This window comes from Cydia amplana, chromosome Z (genome assembly GCF_948474715.1).
Source record: "Cydia amplana chromosome Z, ilCydAmpl1.1, whole genome shotgun sequence".
In the NCBI taxonomy this organism is placed as follows: domain Eukaryota; kingdom Metazoa; phylum Arthropoda; class Insecta; order Lepidoptera; family Tortricidae; genus Cydia; species Cydia amplana.
In genome coordinates this window covers 8,269,351-8,289,246 of record NC_086096.1, presented here as the reverse complement: position 1 = coordinate 8,289,246, position 19,896 = coordinate 8,269,351, and the positions used below count along the sequence as shown (strand labels likewise).

Sequence of the window (19,896 nt, the reverse complement as noted above, 5' to 3'; positions counted from 1 at the left end):
GGAAACAAGGTATTGCCAAGACCTACCTAATAGAGCTAGCCCCACTGCCCCACAGAAGGTTGTTTTTAGTTTCTCGTTACGACGCTGTGGAAACGCGAGTACCTACTGGTAAAGTAGTAGGGGTATGCAAATTATTTTCATTGCTGCTTCGTTAAAGTAACACAGATCACTAAATTATAATTCAGCATCGCGCCAAAATTACATGAAAATGGCGCATGGCGTCATGCCAGATCTTAAATATACTGTATAAGTATCTATAAATTCAGTAAAGCAAGGGAAATCCACTAAGTTGTAAAAAGTTGAATGTTGTGACGTTGACATGCTCCGCTGTTTATTGCATTTTTCACAGCACCGGAAACGTCCCTATTCTATGAGACGGACGACGAACTTTTTAAATCATATTACGCGGAATGAGACACCGGAAACTCTTTTTTATTTTATGTACTTATTTATGTTTATGGGTAACTTAAAGAGTAAATATAGTAATGTGTATTGGGTGCACAAGTAGGTATTTTCTTAATTATTGGTCTATTATAGTATATTTAATATACATCTAGTACTTACAACTATAATATACAACTACCAACTGTTGGTACAGCGGACACCGGGTAAATGTGTGTTACACACACGAACATTACTACATATATTTTCACAAAGTTTGATCAATCCATATTATAAGATTAAATATACGTACATCGGTACCTACCTATATTCAATTTTTTTTATAAAGTTATGTAGAAATGGGTCGAGCACTATTTTTACTCTTTCGTGTAGCTTACGAAATATTGTTGCTGACTAACATACTTAAGTAACGTAAACATCAATAACGAAAACACAGAGAATCTCATTTTATTGATAACCAACTTAAACTATGTCGAACTTATAAATTGTTAATACGTATGTTAGTATGTATGTATGTAGTATGTTATAATGTTGTATGTTACAATTATAAAGGCATCGTCAATCAATCAACCCGAGCATATCCGACACCCATAACGTGAAAAGTCAAAGACTGGTGTGGCTCGTTTCTTTAGCAGACACAAACTGCGAGCAATTGACTCCTTTGACACCCGTGGGGGGTCTATTCATCGCGCACAATATAAGAAAAGACGTAATCATGTCTAGAGAAGAATCACGTCCAACGACCGACAACGCCGGAATTCCGCTGGACCCGACATTCCCTGCAGACTTGACAGTGGGCAATTTTCTTCACAAAAAAGAAGCGGCTTTCTTGCTTACGTAACGTATTTTCTCTAAAATTAGGATAACAAGCCGCAGCAATTTACCGGCTTCGACTAAAGATTACATCGTTAAGGTAGAGCCAATGGATATTTTTGAAATACATATATTGTGTGATATGTGTGATGTAGGTATTAGTTCTGAAGCATAGACTAGGAATCCTGTAGACGGAGTTTAGAGCAATTATTTCATGGAACCGATGCTGCCAAAAATACTGGGGTGCGCGGGACGAGGTGAGCCAGTCCCGTGCCGTGATTGGTCCGTTCAAAGACGCGGATCAATCACGGCACGGGATTCTGACACTTTGACTCGAAGATGGAGTAAAACTACCGTATATTTGTGGCAGAGGGGGTAGCGTTACTATGCTCAATCTAGAGGATGTCTTGTCTGTGCTCTCAAGTCTGTGAAGTTACACGCAGTTTACATATAGTTATTACGAGTAATTAAGGACTTCGTAATACAATATATGTGTGTTCATTTATCTATTATTGAATAGGTTTGAAATTATTAATTTTACCATTAGTCTGTTCCTCGAAATACAGATATTGAATTTATTATTATTATATGAATTCTAGTTACAGTACTGTAGTTTGCTGCTATTTAAAATAATTTATTACACACGGTTCTCAAAATAAATAGTAGACATTTTTTTGATAACATAGACCGCAGTTACTTACTCTAGCACAATTTTTATTTAATAAATCGGAAATTACTATAGAGAGTAACTTGAAACGAGGAGTCTAAGGCTACCCATAAGGCTAATCGCAGCAAAGCGTGGGACTACAGGTATACCCAAACTGTCTCAATATGTCCATGTGTATGTAAAAACTGCAGAAAAAATGGTATGCTTTTCAGTTTCATAAAATTAAATATCCATAGTATAGTGTCTCATTCAAGAGTATAGGAAACGATTAATAATAAAGAAATGTCGCAAATTAATACAGTTTCAGGACTTAATTGCATTTTAAGTACTTTGGTACACTATAATTCTCTTAATGCCTACTGAAATAACAGTGTCAACAAATCAACAAGTTGAATTTCTTTCCCTAAGTTTTCTTAGATGAAGTTGGAACTTAGCGCTGATTCCTTAGAGTAAATAAGCTTCCGGGTCGTTACCGAGCAAGACTTTTAAAGATAAAGAAAAACTTTTCTATTCGAATTTGGCAGATGTTGCAAGAAGACATTTGAAAAGTTAGTACTCTGAATCGCGACGAACGCGACCGCCTAGACGATCCAACTCCAAACATCTAAAGACTTCGTAGTATGGAATGAACCTCTCCGACTGGAGAGTAAGTAGTTACTTGCTATCTTGTGTATTATCTTAGTTAGCTTGTTAGTAACCTTCTTCGTGCACGTTCCTAGACGACGAAAGATTCGTGGTATCCTAGTAAAAATGCAATTGGTTTTATGAATTTGCACGTTGAGAAGAAAATGTTTTTAGGATGAATGTTTTGATTTGGTGCAATATCATTTCTATTCTACGCTTGACTCAAGAAACTGAATTGTATTCTATAAAAAATACAGTTTAATATTAATGTATCATTACATTATTTATTTTTATTCTGAGATTATTTTACTTTCCACAAAATCATTTCAAATTCCATATCTATCTACTAAAATCTTTGACAGACAATGTAAAAAAATACCTCATTTCAAAAGCATAAGCCGAAACGCAAAACAAAGGATGGATTCCGCTATTCATCATTTGTTCATTATGCAGCTCTCGATGTGGCACTTTTGTCATAATTTAAGGGTAATATCCGCGAAAAGATTGAAGCGGTGACGAAGACGAGCGAGAAGAGGGTTGACACACGGGTAATGAAGGCTTTATCGCTGGATTTGTCGGGAGCGGACGTCTTCGCCGTTCTATCAAGCAACGAATATGCTATAAATATTTTTCTTAAATTTACACCTACCTACCTAGTCAATCAGTCCGTAATGCGAAATATTATTGATCGGCTATGAAGGCGGTTTTTATTTTTGATTATCTTTTAGAGAATTATAAAGATAAACTGCATTTTGACAACGACTATAGCTTGGTTTGATTATAGAAAAAAATATGTACATTTTGGGGTCTCCATTAAATATTAATAAAAATGAAACGTACTCGTATGATCGGATGAGATGATGTTTTCCGCTTTGTAATTAATCTATAAATATATGTGACGGATACTATCCCCATTCTCATAATTAATATGATACCCGAAGACGATCCCCGCCAGGTGCAAAGACTATTGCAGTTTGCCATTGATGTGTATGTTGGATGGTCTGGAAAATGGGCTATGGGGGGAGAAGTAAAAAAACTCTGCTGCCGTGCAACTATTATTCCTTCCAATCAAATTGGTAAAAGAACTTCCGAAATCGCAATATTCGTACGACTACACACGTACATTTTACCGAAAATTATAGGTACATAATAAATTTAATTCTAATATCATGAGGTCGGATATGCCGGCAGTTGATTTTACAGTTAGAAATGTAATTCGGTGAAGTCCGAATAGTGGTATTATTTTCTGTTACAATGTGTAATGAACTTATTAACTGCCGTATTACGTTTCTTCAAACAAAAACGTCACTTTTGACACTTGTTTGACACTGACATATACGATCCATATCGTTTCAATATCTAATATTTGACGTAACTTATTGTTCGAATACGGCTGTAATTTTAGGTGAATAAAATATTGATAGGTTCCTGTCATGGTCAGTGGAATATGTTTTTAACAAATGTCCTGTATTTATTAACATAAACTTTATAAATTGAATAAGCTAATTAATCATAATAACTAAATATCTAATATTGAGCAGTCTAACAATATCACTGAGCGGGAACACCCAAATATTCCGAGATATGTTTTTCCGACTTTCATAACCTTGATTTTCATAATCCCGATTTTTTATATGTCCGAAATATCGAAATTACGACTTTGAAAACCACGAAAGAAGAAAATCACGACTGTGTTATTTCCGAATACTTAAAATCCGATTTTCATATGGAGTTCCGATTTAGAAAAAAATCCGAAAATATTTTTCCGAATTCGTCTATTCCGAAAAATCATTGACTGATCGCAAATAAAGTAATTCGGTATTCAGAAATTCGATCTTTTGTAAACTCGGAATAATGAAATTCGTGATTTTCAAAATAAGACTTAAACGCACTTTTTTAAGTCTAACTAACCAGAATCCGAATCGGAGCACCCTACTATCCACGTGGTCTTATCTGTCCTACCCCTAGAGTGTATGTAAAAAGCTGGAGCCGAAGCTGCGGAGGCGAGCATTTGTGTCTGCGCTTTGATACGCAAGGGCGAAAGGGCTGCTTTGCCCGTAGCGCCGGAGCAGATGCGGAGCACGAATCGATAAATTCGGAATTAAAAAAATGGGGATATTAAAAATAGGAGTCACGTCAAATCGGAATTCAAATTTTCGGAATAATGGCATTTCGGAATTCGTGATTTCAAAAATCGTAAATGTTAAATTCGGTGTTTTTCACTATCGGAATTTTTATATTCGGAATTATGTGGTTCGGAATTAAAAAAAAATACTCTTTTTTGCTATTCTGAAATATACACTTTCGTGATTTTAATCTTTCGTAATTATGACAGTCGGAATTTTGATGGGTCGAGCATTTAAAAAACAGAATAATAATATTCGATATTCTAAAATTCGGCATATAGTATTTATTATATGCCGGAATTATGTAGTGTACCCATCACTGAGCAAATATCCTAACTAAGTTGGCTAACATCAACCCACTTTAAACATCTGTAGACACAGCGTGTAACCTATATTTGCATTTCAGGGTTGCTGCGTCTACAGCAACTGTACCAGAGCCTGCAGCCAGGAAACGCAACGTTCCGCATATCGAACGTTAAGAGGGTGAACAACGCGAGCGACGTGGTGGCTTTCCTCGCTGCGCTCGAACGGCTCGACCGCTGGACCAACAAATACGTCGTTCTAGACTCCACCACTCAGCTCGCCAAAGATGCCCTCATTCAACACGTGCGAGACGTACAACTCGGACGCCGGAACTATCATTACTTTTTAAGCGGATTAGTACGTACCACCCTAATCTCTTTTCGTACCTGCTATCCCGTAAAAATAATAGTCCAATTCAGAATGGAGGTCGGCGAGCTATTTCTATTTCGCCATTGCAATAACGCTTATCTGGATTCTCTATTCCATTTTCCATTAACGCTGTAACTAGTTTCCCATGAATTTTCGTTAGATGAGCAGTTATGTAGGTAAGCAGCAGCGAGCTGCAAAAGTACATGGCCATTATGAATTAATTAAATTCAATATAATATGAGATCACTGTTGTCTTAAAAAGTTAATAAACGAATTTAATCGATATAGTGAATAAAGTGTGAGTTACATAATACATACAAGTAATTCTGACACACTAAATAATGATTATTGGACTTAACAAAAACTAACACAACTAAATAAGTACAAAAATAAAGCCTACCAGTGTAAAACATGAAACAAACAAATCAACGGTTAACCCTTAATTATGTTTTTCTTTTCTATCTTGTAGGTGATGGATGACCGCTGGGAAAAGGAAGTCGCTGAATTTGGGGCTATTAATATTACTGGATTTAGAGTCCTGGATTTTTCTAGAAAAATGGTTCGAGATTTCATCGATGAATGGAAACGGAACTCGATATCGGTATGAAAAAACAATGGTTTATAAGCTATAGAAGAATGCTCGAAATCAAAGTCAAATAATAACAGAACAGTTGTTTAAGTTATGCGCTTCATGATTTTCAACCAATTATTTCTATTGTTTACCAAATAGCTTTTGATACTAAAGATAAAATAATGCTGCTCGTGAAAAATTAACGCAAAATAAGTCTCACTTTCAACCCGCTTCAGTCTGTTTCGGTGAAAAAAATATTTTCACTTTATTGCTGTCAAGTCATTGATTCAGTTAGGAATAATATTATTTAGCTACTTTTGTGATCAACAACGTTAACAACATTATTTAAGTTGAAGGTTTTTTTAAAGAATGCAAAGGCAATATTCGAATGGCGATCACTCACTTTATCAAGATGATTGTCAGTAACATCTTCGCAGGATCAAAAGCTACCGTTGCTGCAGTTGCAATCCGAATGTCACTTTTACACAAGTAACATAGTACCTACTTGTAAATCGAATACTCTTTGAGTTTAAAGATAATTGGCTTAGTCACTGGTTAATGTTCCGTAAACCTGAGGATGGTTTAATTATCAGAGAACGAGACTAAAATTAAATACTAACTATAATAATACAACCCCAAACTGACTATTGATTCGTTTACCCGCAGATTTAGATTCAGCCACAATGGGAGTAAAGTTTGGTATCATAATAAACAACTAAATTAGCAATCCTTGTAACGTTTGCTAATATAATAATTTCTAATTATATTCAATGGAGAAACTTTTTCATCTCCTTCTCAAATATTGTTCAACTGAACAGGCAAAATGATTATTGATTGGTTGCTTTATTAACTTCTTGATCAGAGTTTGATTGGAGGACGTTATAGGCTACTTAATTTGTTAATTCTGTTTTTTAGGGTTTAATACAAAGCTCAAGATTTTTGAGCCAAATGATAAATTAATTTTATCAACATACTATAAACCTAATGAGTAACACTGAAATGTATCGATCGACTTGGGATCGTATACCTAAGTAGTATTGAGTCTACAGTTCTATTAGTAATTTCGAGGTCAGCTTCATGTTCCACCAAACATTCTGTACCTAAATACCTTAAACTGAATTCAATTATTTTTAAACTCAAAGAGTTAAAGTTACAAGTACTCAAAGTCAACATTTGCATTTGTAAATGAGACGCGGGAGCGTTAGAATTAGAATGCTGCATGTGTCGAGGTACTGTCGGAGGGAAATTGACGAATGTTCTGTTAACACAGGCTCAGGCGGCGCTGACGTACGATGCAGTGCAAGTGTTGGTGGATGCCATCTTACGGCTCCTTCGCAAAAAGCCTGACATATTCAGGAGCCCGATCCGGCGCAACGCCAATGTAAATGCAAGCCGTATCTTGGACTGCAACCCTAAAGGAGACAAGATAATGCCCTACGAACACGGAGACAAAATATCTAGAATGATCAAAAAGGTGCGTATTTTAACAATTAATCTATAAGCGTCCACGTCTGCGAATGCGCGTGCGTAGGTATATATTTGAGTCTTTTTTTAAAGTGTAGGTAAGTATAACTTTTTTTCGGACAACTAACAAATTATGGGTTTATTTATACTCTTTTTTATATTAATAATACTCATAATTCAGAATAGATCATTAAAAAAATATAGACATTTCAGACAACGTTACTTACTTTACGCATTAACATGCATTAATATGACAGGTCCCAAAACGAGCAAGTAATTAAATCCATGCCATATTGATATATGCCAAATGCGAAAAAAAAACATAAAGAAGTGCTACATTTTTTATGAGAATGTTTACAATAAAAGAAAACTATCATTTTGAAAAGGGAAAATATACTTTTCGTCAAAAAGAAACTTACAAAACTTTCGTCCGTACATCAGGTACCTACAAACTGGTGTAGCGCGCATGCGACTTGCCTAATAACCTCAATAAATCTCAATAACCAATAACCAAGCATCCGTAATTTATTTGGCTTTAAATAAAGGGCTTAGGTACCTAAATTATTTAAGTAATTTTATAAATTCCAACTTCACATTAAAAATGTTATTCTTCAAATTATTCGCGCTTAGTTTAGGTAGGATGAAATAAAAATAACACGTCAAATAGATATTCAGTGTTGCTAGCGTTTTATCCTAGTATTATTTCCGTTCCGTTCTTTTTGATTGGTATGGCAGAATTGACAAAAAAGGTGAATTAAACTCAGATATATTTTACCATCCCGACTACGCTTTTTTCACGTATAACAGTATCTTTCAGTAATATTTCAACCTCAGTTCAGTTGCAAGATCTGGGGCATAATTTGACTAGAGAATCTACTGGCTACCATCACTACCATGTCGCTATTTTTATAATATGTCACAATTTTACTTCTCAACTTTAAAATTATATAATTATAACCGACTTTAGACTAGCGACAAAAAATTGCAAAATTTTACAGTCTGGCACAATGTCGCTACTTACTACAAAAATAGTTGACATAATGCCTACCAACTCGCTACTCCTACCTCAAGTCAATTTGGCTCCTGTGCAATAACTTTTAGTAATACAGACTTGAGTAATTGAGCATTTTATTCCGCAAACAAAGGGCGGCTTAATTCTTGCATACAGTTACGATTTCTATTCTATTAGGTAAATTGTGACCCCCTACCCCCCCCCCCCCCCCTATCGGCTCTGCGAATAGTTGATACCATTCATGTGAATGCCATTGCGATTTAATTGCGAATGCTTCTTTATTTATGCGTATTGGGATCTCTCGGTGTCATTGTGATAATTTTAATTACCATAAACCATACGTAACAATCTTTGACTCCGCTCCTCTTTTTCACCCTATAAAGATAAATATGTAAATATCAAACAGATTTAAATGCCGAATGTGGTTGCTGAAGATTATTTAGTTGTAGGTTTCTACTAAACTTTTCCAAACGCAGATCTTAGCCCAACCTCCCGATAATATCTACGTTGAGAAGGGTTAACTTTTAAAAAGTCGTGAGGTAATAAATACACGCGGGTAGTCCCTTGCAGTGGGATCAGCGTATAATAACGTAGCAAAATTTAAATCGAGAGCAATCACAAAGGGGAGCGCAGGTGTTGAATACGAGAGCTTTTCTTAAGCGCGGTGTACAACGTTTGTATCCCTTCATTACCGCTGTTTTTCATTGTTCTCTTTGATTGCATAGATTTTTTTTTACTATAATAGAGTCAAATAGAAGATAACACTAACTTTAACTGTGACATGACGGAACCCTGAAATTGTGAAAGCCAGGGAAAATACTTTTATAGGAACATGATCAATAAAGCTGTTTTTTATCAAATTTATCCCTTTTTGGCAAATTTATATGCGCCGTGGAGATACTCCCTTTTTAAGTGTCATTCTATGGAACTTGCTAACTATGTAAACAAACCGCCATCGCCATATTGAAATTGTGAAATAATATGAATTTACTAGTGACTTTTGTTTACATAGCAAGTTCCATAGAATGACACTTTACATGTTACGTCCATACCCATACACAATATGGGATTTTGCCCTAAATAGTTGCGGACATCCCTAAAATGTGTTTTGTGCGTTTTGGATACACGATAACCAAAAACTGCTTTTATTGCAACTCCCGTGGCTTTAAGTTTTTTTAAAGATATTTACGAAATCGAGAAGTCCTGTCCTGAGAAACCATAGAAAAGCATTTATTCCTCTATTATCGAAGCAAATTAATCAGTGAATGCTCCATCTATGGTATGCTCTACATGGTCGCATTATTTTTCTGTGAACAAATGTTAAGTACAGAGAATAGTCAAATATTTGTTTGAGAAAACGCAAGAACATATCAATAAATAAAATATCAAGCCATTGATTCTGGCTGTACGGAGCCGTTTGGGGTGGAAACCTTTGGGCCGTGGGGACCTGCGCCCACAGCATTTTCAGAGAGCTGGCGAAGCGCCTCGTGGAGGTGACGGGTGACAGAAGGACGGGCCCTTACAGTGACGGGTGGGACATACTTTGAAAAGCCGAAGCCGACGAAGACACAATTAAGATTGGCACATACCTTTTGGTTAAATTAGAGATTACTGCCAGGAAAAAGTCGAAAGAGTATAAATAAGTACCTCGCAGTTTCGCAAAGTGCCGTCGACCGCGACAATGAATTAAAGGTCATATTTTTAAAATGTGTTGATAAAACCAGCAAAACATTTCGAATGAATGAGGAAGATGTCTCTTTCATTAAAACTAGTCAAATTTTAGACATTCTACCTATTATCAATTTTCTGAACCTGTAAACATTGAAGAGAAAAAGAATTTTTTTTGGCTTATTGCTCTAAGAAAACTACTGAAATGATTACTTGTAACATTCAATAATTCATTAAAGAGCCGATTTAAAGTAAATACAAAAGAACTGTGTTTATATTTTTAATACATTTGTATGCCCAAATGCTACTCGTCCCACCCGTCACAAAGTACTGTCCCACCCGTCACAAGCATTGAGAAGCAAAATTATTTTTGTTTTACGAGTTATTTGCGTAAATTATACTAATACCTACCTAATCTATACAATATCAGGAACTATATAAATAGGTTGTTTAACAAGTTTCATAGTTTCTTACCAATTGCGAATAGTGTAAGTCAACTCGGAGAGGAGAGGCACTTTGAAGTCCCACCCGTCACACTTCTTATACCATCAATTTCTCATAATAATAATATCATTTTCATACTTTTTTCGATGGTACAGTATGCAATGACTATTCAGGTATGTGATAATGTCATATTCAATACGTAAATCGTTGCCGTTTGGCAGAAATAAAGCAAAGTGTAGGCAACAAAGAGTATACATAATTGTCTTACCCGTCACAATGGAATGACCCTAATGTTCAATACTGCGAAATAGTACGGATATTAACAAGCTGGAACGATAACTTCAATTTAGCAGTACGACGTTTTCAAAGGGAGTTTGGGTTTAAAGTTACAAACGATTCTGCAACCTATCTCCGACAGTGTTTTCGTCAAGTCGTCGTCAAAGATTTCGTTGAAGTCGAGTATTAAAGAAAAAGCTAGCAACTACACACCCTCGCAAATCATTCAGCGATGCATAAAAGACGTACCATCTACCATCAACGTCTGCTCCTCATTTGCCAAATAAAGATGCAATAAGAATGATAATACAGCAAGTAAGAAATAAAGATTTACCAAACATTTCCAGGAATATATATTATATTCAGATTTCAGTCCAGTTTACTGAAATTGAGGACAACCAACCAACACTAAGAGCGAAAAACAAATTCCATATAAATGTTCTAATCCTACCTGTAACAATTATATATACACTCAAAAAAAAATACAAAAAGAATAATATGGTTCTTATACCCATCAAAAATATTTTTAACATTGTTAATATCTGACCACTATGGAAAGGTTCTATCGTAGATGAATGCTGGTGTACAGTTCATAGTTACACGGTAACAAAATATTTTGTCGGCGGAACTAACGCTGAAACACGCGACAAAAGTTTTCTCGGCGTGTTGTTACTCTGATAAAAAAATCGTCGTTGAAATAGGCGTAGATCAATCGTTCGCAGTTGAAAAGTTATGTCGACAAAACGCTCGTAAACAAAACGTTATGTCGATGATCAATCCAACGACGAAAAGTCTGTCGGAGATAGGTTGTAGAATCGATTCGAAAGGCACAATGTTTGCGGCCACGCAACGGAAATAATACTTCTGTATTTCCTGAAATAAACATATTTTGAATTTTTAGATTTTTTTTTAATTTGAGAATAAACACACTAGACTAATTCTGAACAATGAGAATCTGTTGGGATGTCTGAGGTTTTCAGTGGCTGGTGTCACACGTTGTAAAATCTAGTACATTACCAATATGTATGTTGTCTGAACAAGCTGACGAGTCACGAAATAAATACTGGCGATATGATAGAGAGTATCATACCAGGAACTAAATTTTAAAACAACTATTTTAGACTTGTTCCACAGAGCGCTAGTATTGTCTGACCCTTACTTCGGTGTCTTGCTAGCTGTAGATAATAATTTACCTATACATATGAAAGAAATATATATAAATTTCATTACATACAAAAAGTTCCACGCCGTCACATTTTATGGGAACAAAAAACAAGATATTGAAAAGAAATTTGATCCTACTGACACTTTCTCGAGTGAATTAGGTCCCACGATTCGTTCGTGTACACCGAGCCCAGCCGGACGCACGGGCCGCTGTTCCGCGGCTCTAGCCGGCCGATTAATTAGGTTTCGCCGGTTGACGCCTAATTAACCCTCACTCGGCACTGAACTGATTTTACACGTCGATATGAAAACCCTTGTCTTATTATAGTTTTTCTTATCAGAATAATGTTTTGTTTGGCATGCAATTAATAAAAACAATTTTAGCATTATATGGGTTTTATATTTGATTTCGAGACGCGTTTTATAAAAAAAAAGATGTGATTACTAATTATTTGTATTGAGAATTTAATTGAATAGATGTCAAATTTGTAATAATTAATTAATGGTTATTGTGATCATATACACATCATTTATATTCAGCTGAAAAATTAAGATGTAAACACACAAGAATGGATATGTTTGCTACAGACGGAGATAGATGGCTTGACGGGCGTCGTGAGGTTTAATGAAGAGGGCCACCGCAAGAATTTCTCACTGCAAGTCATGGAGATGACCGTTGAAGGGGAAATGATAAAGGTAAGAAAAATACTGCGCTTCTTTCTATACCACTACCTACCTTTTCCCTTAGGTACCTAAAATTAATGCAATGATTACATAAGAACATAAATAAAACCACTAAATAGTAGTAATTAATAGTACAACACTAAATAATTTTCAAAAAATTGGTTTCTACTTCATTCGTAAGTGGGAAGCCAAGCATCGCCAAAGAATACAAGTGAACTAGACTGGCTCGAGAGCGCCGAGTTAGAAGTGATTTATTATACTTCGTGTGCCCCTTAACGCCAGAGGTGTGCTAATCGATAAACTATTCCTGCAACAGATCGCAACTTGGTACGACAACAAAGGGTTTGTGCCGGTAGTGCCGAAGCTGCCGGGCCCAAGTATCTCGGGGGTGTACAACAGGAACAAGACTTATATAGTGTCGACCATAGAAGAGCCCCCCTACATAATGCGTCGAAACTCGGACTACGCGGAATTCACGCCTAACGACCCGTACAAGGGGTTCTGCGTTGACCTCGCCAAAATGTTATCGGATAAGTTGGAAATCAAGTGTAAGTGACTTAATTTACTATGTTAGGTTGAAAATCAGATTGAAATAAAGTCCTTTTGCAGTGATTGGGATGTTGATAGTCGCTTTTATGGCATATTATGTACCGATAGTTAAAACACATCCCGACATTTTGCAATCGCTAATGTAAAAACAGCTGAAGCAATTAGTGTCAGAACTACAATATACCTATGTGTCAAAGTAGCAATAAATTAACTTTGAATTTATTTTGCAGATGAAATTAGAGTTGTTAAAGATGGCAAATACGGAAGTGAAAATCCCAAGGTTATTGGTGGCTGGGATGGAATGATCGGTGAACTACTACGCAAGGTAAGTTGAACGACAATACCTGTATTAGGGAGATACGTATATGTTTTAATAATTTTTAAACGCTATTTTTTTTGTAGGAAGTCGACATGGCCATAGCTCCTCTCACGGTCACAGTTGAGAGGGAAACAGTAGTTGATTTCAGTAAACCGTTTTTGTCTTTCGACATTAAGCCGAGTCTTAAGAACATCGCTGATGAGCCAGGCGCCATTTTCAGCTTCCTTGATCCACTCTCTACTGAAGTTTGGGTAAGATAACGTTCAAAATAATTGAAATGTAAAAATATGTGTATTAGCTTATATGAAAATAACGATTTTTTTTTACATTAACAGCTCTGTTTGATGTTCAGCGTGTTGGCCGTGACTGTAGTGTTGTTTATTGTATCAAGATTCTCACCATACGAGTGGCGAGTTGTATCCTACACGGATACTCAATCTTCCGAGCACACTGAAGTTGCAACTACTAAGGTAACTCTCCATGTAACATTTATAACTCAGCCCCACTTGCACCATTCACTAACCCGAGGTTAACCGGTTAACCTGAAGTTACCATGGTTACCTACCAGTACAATTTGAAACTTGGTTAAACGGTTTACAGTATGCTGCAAGTGACGCTAAGAAAAAATACACTGCTATGTCTCACTTGTCAAATCGATTTTTATTCAAATCGCAAAATGTTTCAGACTACGGTCGTCAACGAGTTCAGCTTTTGGAATTCTATGTGGTTCTCAGTGGGCTCCTTTATGCAGCAGGGCAGCGACATTACGCCGAGGTCAGTGTATATTTTAATATTTGATTGTGTAAAGTATATCAGTTTTGTTCGTTATCCCAATCGTCTTAAATAAACTTTAGTTTTGCTCTTACCGATTAGGGTTTTACTTAGGGCTTGCAAATATTCGAAACTTTCAGATATTCGAATATTCGACTTTTTCTGACGACGTATTCGAATATTCGAATAATTATTCGAATATTATAAAAAATAAGAAAAGGAACGAGAAATCGGTTTATTATCGTTTTATTTAAAAGCTTTTTTCACATATTGCTAAAACTAAGGATATTTGGCAGAAATCCACTTAGTTGACTAGATTTTATCATCATACTATTTATAAGATGCCTACATTTATTAAAACAAGTAAAACGCCAAAATTACACGTATTTAATATTTCTAGATAACTTATTATAAATGCGTCGTTGCGTGAAATAATATAACTTTAACCATCCAAACACCTAGGTACCTATGTAAGATATTTTTTTTAGTAGGTAATTATTTTCCGATTTAAATTAACTTGTAATCACTCAGAGGCCTGTAAAAAGGCCTTTAATTTCATTGTATTTTGAATCTTTATTGACTTTATTTGTTTTGGCAAGTTATTATTCCTAATGGTCGGCTAATTATATAATATTGGAATATTTAAGGGAAAAAGTTAGTTGAGTACTGGGTGGATTATTCGTCAGCTAAAGGTGCATGGTTAGATTACCAAGTTGGGCAGGTTTAGACTTCAAAAATTCGCTTAACGTACGCTTGTACTGAATAAACAGAATGACTCTTTAACTTAAAACTTACGCACCGTAAAAATAACATACTTTTTTATTTCGTTTTCTTTTAAATTGAGTTAGGTTTCACTGTCTATCGAGAGGAATACAGTAAAAATATTATTTCCTTCGTATTTGTGTACCTACCGTTCCTCATTCACTGTAAATACCCGTAAAACACACAGAAACTGTAACTACAGCGGATGACATAGATTTTTTTATAGTAATAAAAAATATTCGAATATTCGAAACCTGAGCGGCCGAATATTCGAATATCAAAACAGGTCGAATATTCGACAAATTCGAATATTCGAATATTCGAATTGCAAGCCCTAGTTTTACTACAAATGTTGCAAGGAGAGGCCTACTAGCATGTCTTGCATAGTGCAGAGTTCGCATCATCATCACAGGCCTTTGCGTCTTTTGCAGACGATTTATGCAGAGTTCGCATTCAATATTTGAACTTTATAAAATGACGTATCTATTTACGACTGTAGATTGACTTGTTTTTAATAAACTAAGAAGTTTATTAATTCTGTTCTCTCATATTTATGTCAGTACAAGATTAAATATTGTGGGTATGAATTTGTTAACTGTAATGGGTAGGTATTTGTTAATGCTTTGTAGGTAGGTATGCGTTCGTAAAATGTGAACCGAACACACAAGAAAGGTACCTACCTAAAGGTAAAAAACGTACGTACCGTGATGTATTTTCTTGACTTCTTTTTCCATTACTTTAGGTAGTGATCAGCTTTTTTTTAATCGTATTTAATTTTCGAATTAGTCGAATAATGTTACCCAAATGAAAGAAATGTTTTCGTAGTTGAACCATTTACGGGTTTCCGTTTTATGTTAAATAAAACTTCATGTAAGATAAATATGTTTGTAAACTCTTTGAGCTAAATTATAATATTTTAGTCCACATTTCTAGAGCTATAATTTCACATTTCAAATAAAACTCGCGGTTGGAAACTGAAAACCTAATGGCGAGTGAAACATTCTAGTCAGTGCCTAAAATAAATGTAATTTCAACTGTTAGGCAATGTTATTCAAGCGAGCAAATATTGCAAAATGATATATATATGTATATCCTTTTTACTGGTTTATCTAACTTCGCATTCAAAATAAATAGGAGAAGTAAAATAAGTAAAACAGCAGGATACACATCAATACGGTGAATTTGTAACAAAAATTCCTTACTTTCAATAACGATTCCCACTTTAACTATGTGTTTAAACAAACACCTAACTATGGTGGAGTCGTTAACGATTACAATTATTTTTATCGATAAATCCCCCCCCCCCCCCATGTTTTTTTGTCAACCATTTAAATTGAACTTCTTTTTAAGGTTTATGGCGCCATACATTGGCTCAATTGGTAAATAAAATTAACCATTAGGCATCTGTCCAAATATGGTGGAGACATTAGGTATCCAAACACAAAATTGAATATTGAATTGAGTTAAACAGGTGTTTATCCCTTCAGTATTAGTTGCAGTAGTTTTTCACGTGTCACGAGTATAATTAATTAAACTTCAGCGCTTATTATATTATTATTTTCAGATCGGTGTCTGGCAGAATTGTAGGCACAGTTTGGTGGTTTTTCACGTTTATTGTAATATCTTCGTACACGGCGAGCCTCGCTTCTTATCTCACGCTACAACGCATAGGCGAGCCCTCTCAGACGTACAGCAAAGTGGCAGCTTGCCCTGAGGTGAATTTTTTGATATGTACCTACCTCTATATATTACACCTAGGAATATACATTTTATTATTTTATTTTTGCAATTAGGGAACGTGTCACATTCATTTTTATTAAATATTTTGATTTGTGATTATAAGTAGTCACATTGCTACATACAAATTACGACATTTAATTTAAAAAAAAAAAAACGTTTATTCAGAGATCTTGCTTACAACTAATTACATATATTCTTCTGCCAAACCACAGAGTGGTTTGTTGGCAGACGAGGCTCCTTTATGTATATGCAAGCTAGGTAGTTGATAGGTAACTTAAACTTAGGTATCTACTTAACCCTTTACCGCATGCGCAGCCCTATATAGCAACTATTAAAGTTCATTTTTAAACAAATACTTTTTACTTATGACATGAAGTAAGGGGTTAACTCTATATTCTTAGCGTACAGTAAAAGAAAATCAAAATAAAATAAAAATGTAACGTATTATTGACTTTGTATTTTGTTTAATAAAAAATTGCTTAGTTTCTTTTTAAATGTTTGTTTTGTCATCCTTGTGGTCTTTAAATCCGACGGTAACTCATTGGTGTCATACGTAGGTAATTAGGTAGGTATACCTACTACTCGTCCCAAATTTTCGAATTTATGTCATAATAAAATGCAACTCTTAATTATTTTGGTTCTTATCAGGATACTTCGGAAGGAATAAGGAGCATCGCCATACCTCGCAGTCGCCATAGTTGGCTAAGTTTTTTGCTCGACCACTCTTCTGCTGGTGACGATGCCGACAAACCATGCGAGATGTTGGTCACTGTGACAAACTCTGGTGTGAAAGACTTTGCTGTAGCTTTACAAAAGGGATCAGAATTACGGTAAGCATTGTTTACACCCGATCTGTGCATTGCGAAACTATGCATTGCCGTTTTTAAACCGTGTTTGCACAGCGAAATTGCACAGCCACTGTATTGTTATTCCACGTGCTTTGCTAACGAACGATTATTTGTGTAAGTACATAACATTTCATTTTAGGGATGGCATCAATCTAGCACTGCAATCTCTAAAAGACGACGGTGAGCTTCAAAAACTCATACGGAAATGGTTTACTAAAGCGGAGTGTGATGTCGCCGAACAGGTATGTCTTATACAGGGTGCTTCCTGTAACAGGAGCAATAAATTAAACTAAAGGCTGTACTCCTCAAACTGACCAACATATGTTCAGCAACTTTTAAAAATTATGAATCCTTTAGACTTCCTCTTTTTCATACAAAATAAATATTGCCTCCAATGTACGCAGACATCAGTGTGTTTGACGTTGCTTGTCACGCTTTAAACATAACAAAATTTGCAATACATTGCGTCTTAGAATAAACTTTAAAGTGTAATACAAATCAAAACATGAGTTATTTTCAAAAGTTGCTGAACAAATCTTGGTCAGTTTGAGGAGTACAACCTTTAGTTTAATTTATTGCTCCTGTTACAGGAAGCACCCTGTATAAATTATATATTCTGTAACTGTATTTATAACTTTGATGAAGGTAAAGTGTAAACGAGTTTAGATACATGTATATTATAGTTGCGTACGTTTTTCAGAATGTGCACGTGACTGAGCTAACGTTGGGTCAAGTGGCCGGTCTATTCTACGTGCTGGTGGGTGGTCTGGCGCTGGCGCTGGGCGTGGCGCTGCTGGAGTTCTGCCAGCACGGGCGCGCGGAGGCGGCGCGCGCCAACGTGCCTCTGCGCGCCGCGCTGTCCGCCAAGGCGCGCCTCGCCTCGCGCGCCGACCACAAGCCCTCGCATGCCCACACGCACGCCTCCAGGCAGATGCAGCGCGAGCACGAACGACTCGGGTGGAATGGGGGAGCCTATGCTGGAGTGAGTACCTACTTTGAATTATTTTAAAGCTTTAAAAGAAATGTTTTACGGGGTTAAGTAAATGGATAAACTAATCGTCTTTTAAAATTTGTTGCCAATATTTTGCAGATATAAAGAAGCAATGTTTTAACTGTCTTATCTATAAGTACAAGTTTTATCTGTTTTGTTTTGTTAAATACATATCCGTTACTTTAGCAGATTTACCAGAAACAATTTTGTCACTTTCGATAGTAAGCTAGTCTGAATGTTTCCAACAGTACTACACGCCCGCAACCCAGATCGGGCAGGAGGAGACGGCGTTGCACGCGAGCTTCACGCAAGTGTGATCCGCGGCGCGGGAGCCCGGCCCCGTGTGCCGCGCGTCACACTCCAAGCAGTCCTCCAATGTAGATCTCTATCAGCTGTAGGACTGTGGACACTGCTGCGAGATTCACCGAGGCCTGGCCACAAAAGAAACGCTCAGAGCAAATTTCCTATAAAATGGCGCCGAAATTGTCGACTATTGTCGACATGCATAGTGAAGAAGAAAATATATCACAGTCGACTTGTAAAATGTAAGGAGCATTTTTTTCGTAGCCCTTACACAATATCGCCCACTCTGCTGACTTCCAGTACAGGTCTAGCATAATTTATGTAGGTATATATCTATTTAAATGGTATTTCAATTCGTTAACAAATACGAGTACATGTGTAACAGATGTCGTTAGATGCGTACCCAAAGTAATATTTCCTTACTTTGGAGCTTTGTGATACTGGTGCTTTTGAGTTTTTGTTTTATCCGATTTCACGAAATATTTTTAAAATTAGCATAGTAAAGGCGTAACTCAATCATGGTAATATAATGCCAATTGTGAAACTTTCTAGCCCTCTATACATTTTAGATTGTAATTCCCGTCCCGTTTATTTCCAAAAATGCCTGGCGGTTTTAACCGAGTAGATAAATATCAGGGTCTTAATAATTACGTGTTTAGTAAGTAACTTTTTCAATCAGCATTATAATTTTATATTCAGTAATTGTCAAGTTATAGCAGGTAGTGAGGGGCAGATAACCGTTAACAAAGGCGAGTTATCGCGGTCGGCGGCACGTTGCGCGCTAATTACCATCTCGTTTTTACTGAAAACAATCTGAGATTAATATAATCTTTTTTGGTATCCTATAAATTCTTGAATGGTCATTTACATTACAATAACTTTCTTATGGTAAAAAGGTCAACATTTAAGAAAAATAATCAAATTAAACAACCATAATACCTAGTGGTAATAAGTCATAATATAGATGTTAGCTATAATTATACAAAAATAATGGTCTATCTTCATTCACGTGCGTCACATGTTTTA

The 19,896-nt window shown here is 35.9% G+C and overlaps 1 protein-coding gene across 1 annotated transcript in view; it reads left to right on the top strand.

The window, feature by feature from the left end:
* LOC134661447 (glutamate receptor 1-like) overlaps positions 1 to 19,018 on the top strand; it is a 133,011-nt gene extending 113,993 nt beyond the window's left edge. Inside the window, exons 5-18 of the mRNA XM_063517541.1 lie at positions 5,039 to 5,292; positions 5,774 to 5,905; positions 7,146 to 7,349; positions 12,492 to 12,599; positions 12,904 to 13,135; positions 13,367 to 13,461; positions 13,539 to 13,706; positions 13,791 to 13,925; positions 14,141 to 14,229; positions 16,553 to 16,703; positions 17,377 to 17,558; positions 17,716 to 17,818; positions 18,277 to 18,558; positions 18,816 to 19,018. Of these exons, the coding sequence (XP_063373611.1) occupies positions 5,039 to 5,292; positions 5,774 to 5,905; positions 7,146 to 7,349; positions 12,492 to 12,599; positions 12,904 to 13,135; positions 13,367 to 13,461; positions 13,539 to 13,706; positions 13,791 to 13,925; positions 14,141 to 14,229; positions 16,553 to 16,703; positions 17,377 to 17,558; positions 17,716 to 17,818; positions 18,277 to 18,558; positions 18,816 to 18,884 (2,204 nt within the window). The 3' untranslated portion in view covers positions 18,885 to 19,018. The remainder of the gene's footprint in view (positions 1 to 5,038; positions 5,293 to 5,773; positions 5,906 to 7,145; positions 7,350 to 12,491; positions 12,600 to 12,903; positions 13,136 to 13,366; positions 13,462 to 13,538; positions 13,707 to 13,790; positions 13,926 to 14,140; positions 14,230 to 16,552; positions 16,704 to 17,376; positions 17,559 to 17,715; positions 17,819 to 18,276; positions 18,559 to 18,815) is intronic.
* Positions 19,019 to 19,896: the final 878 nt, after the last annotated feature.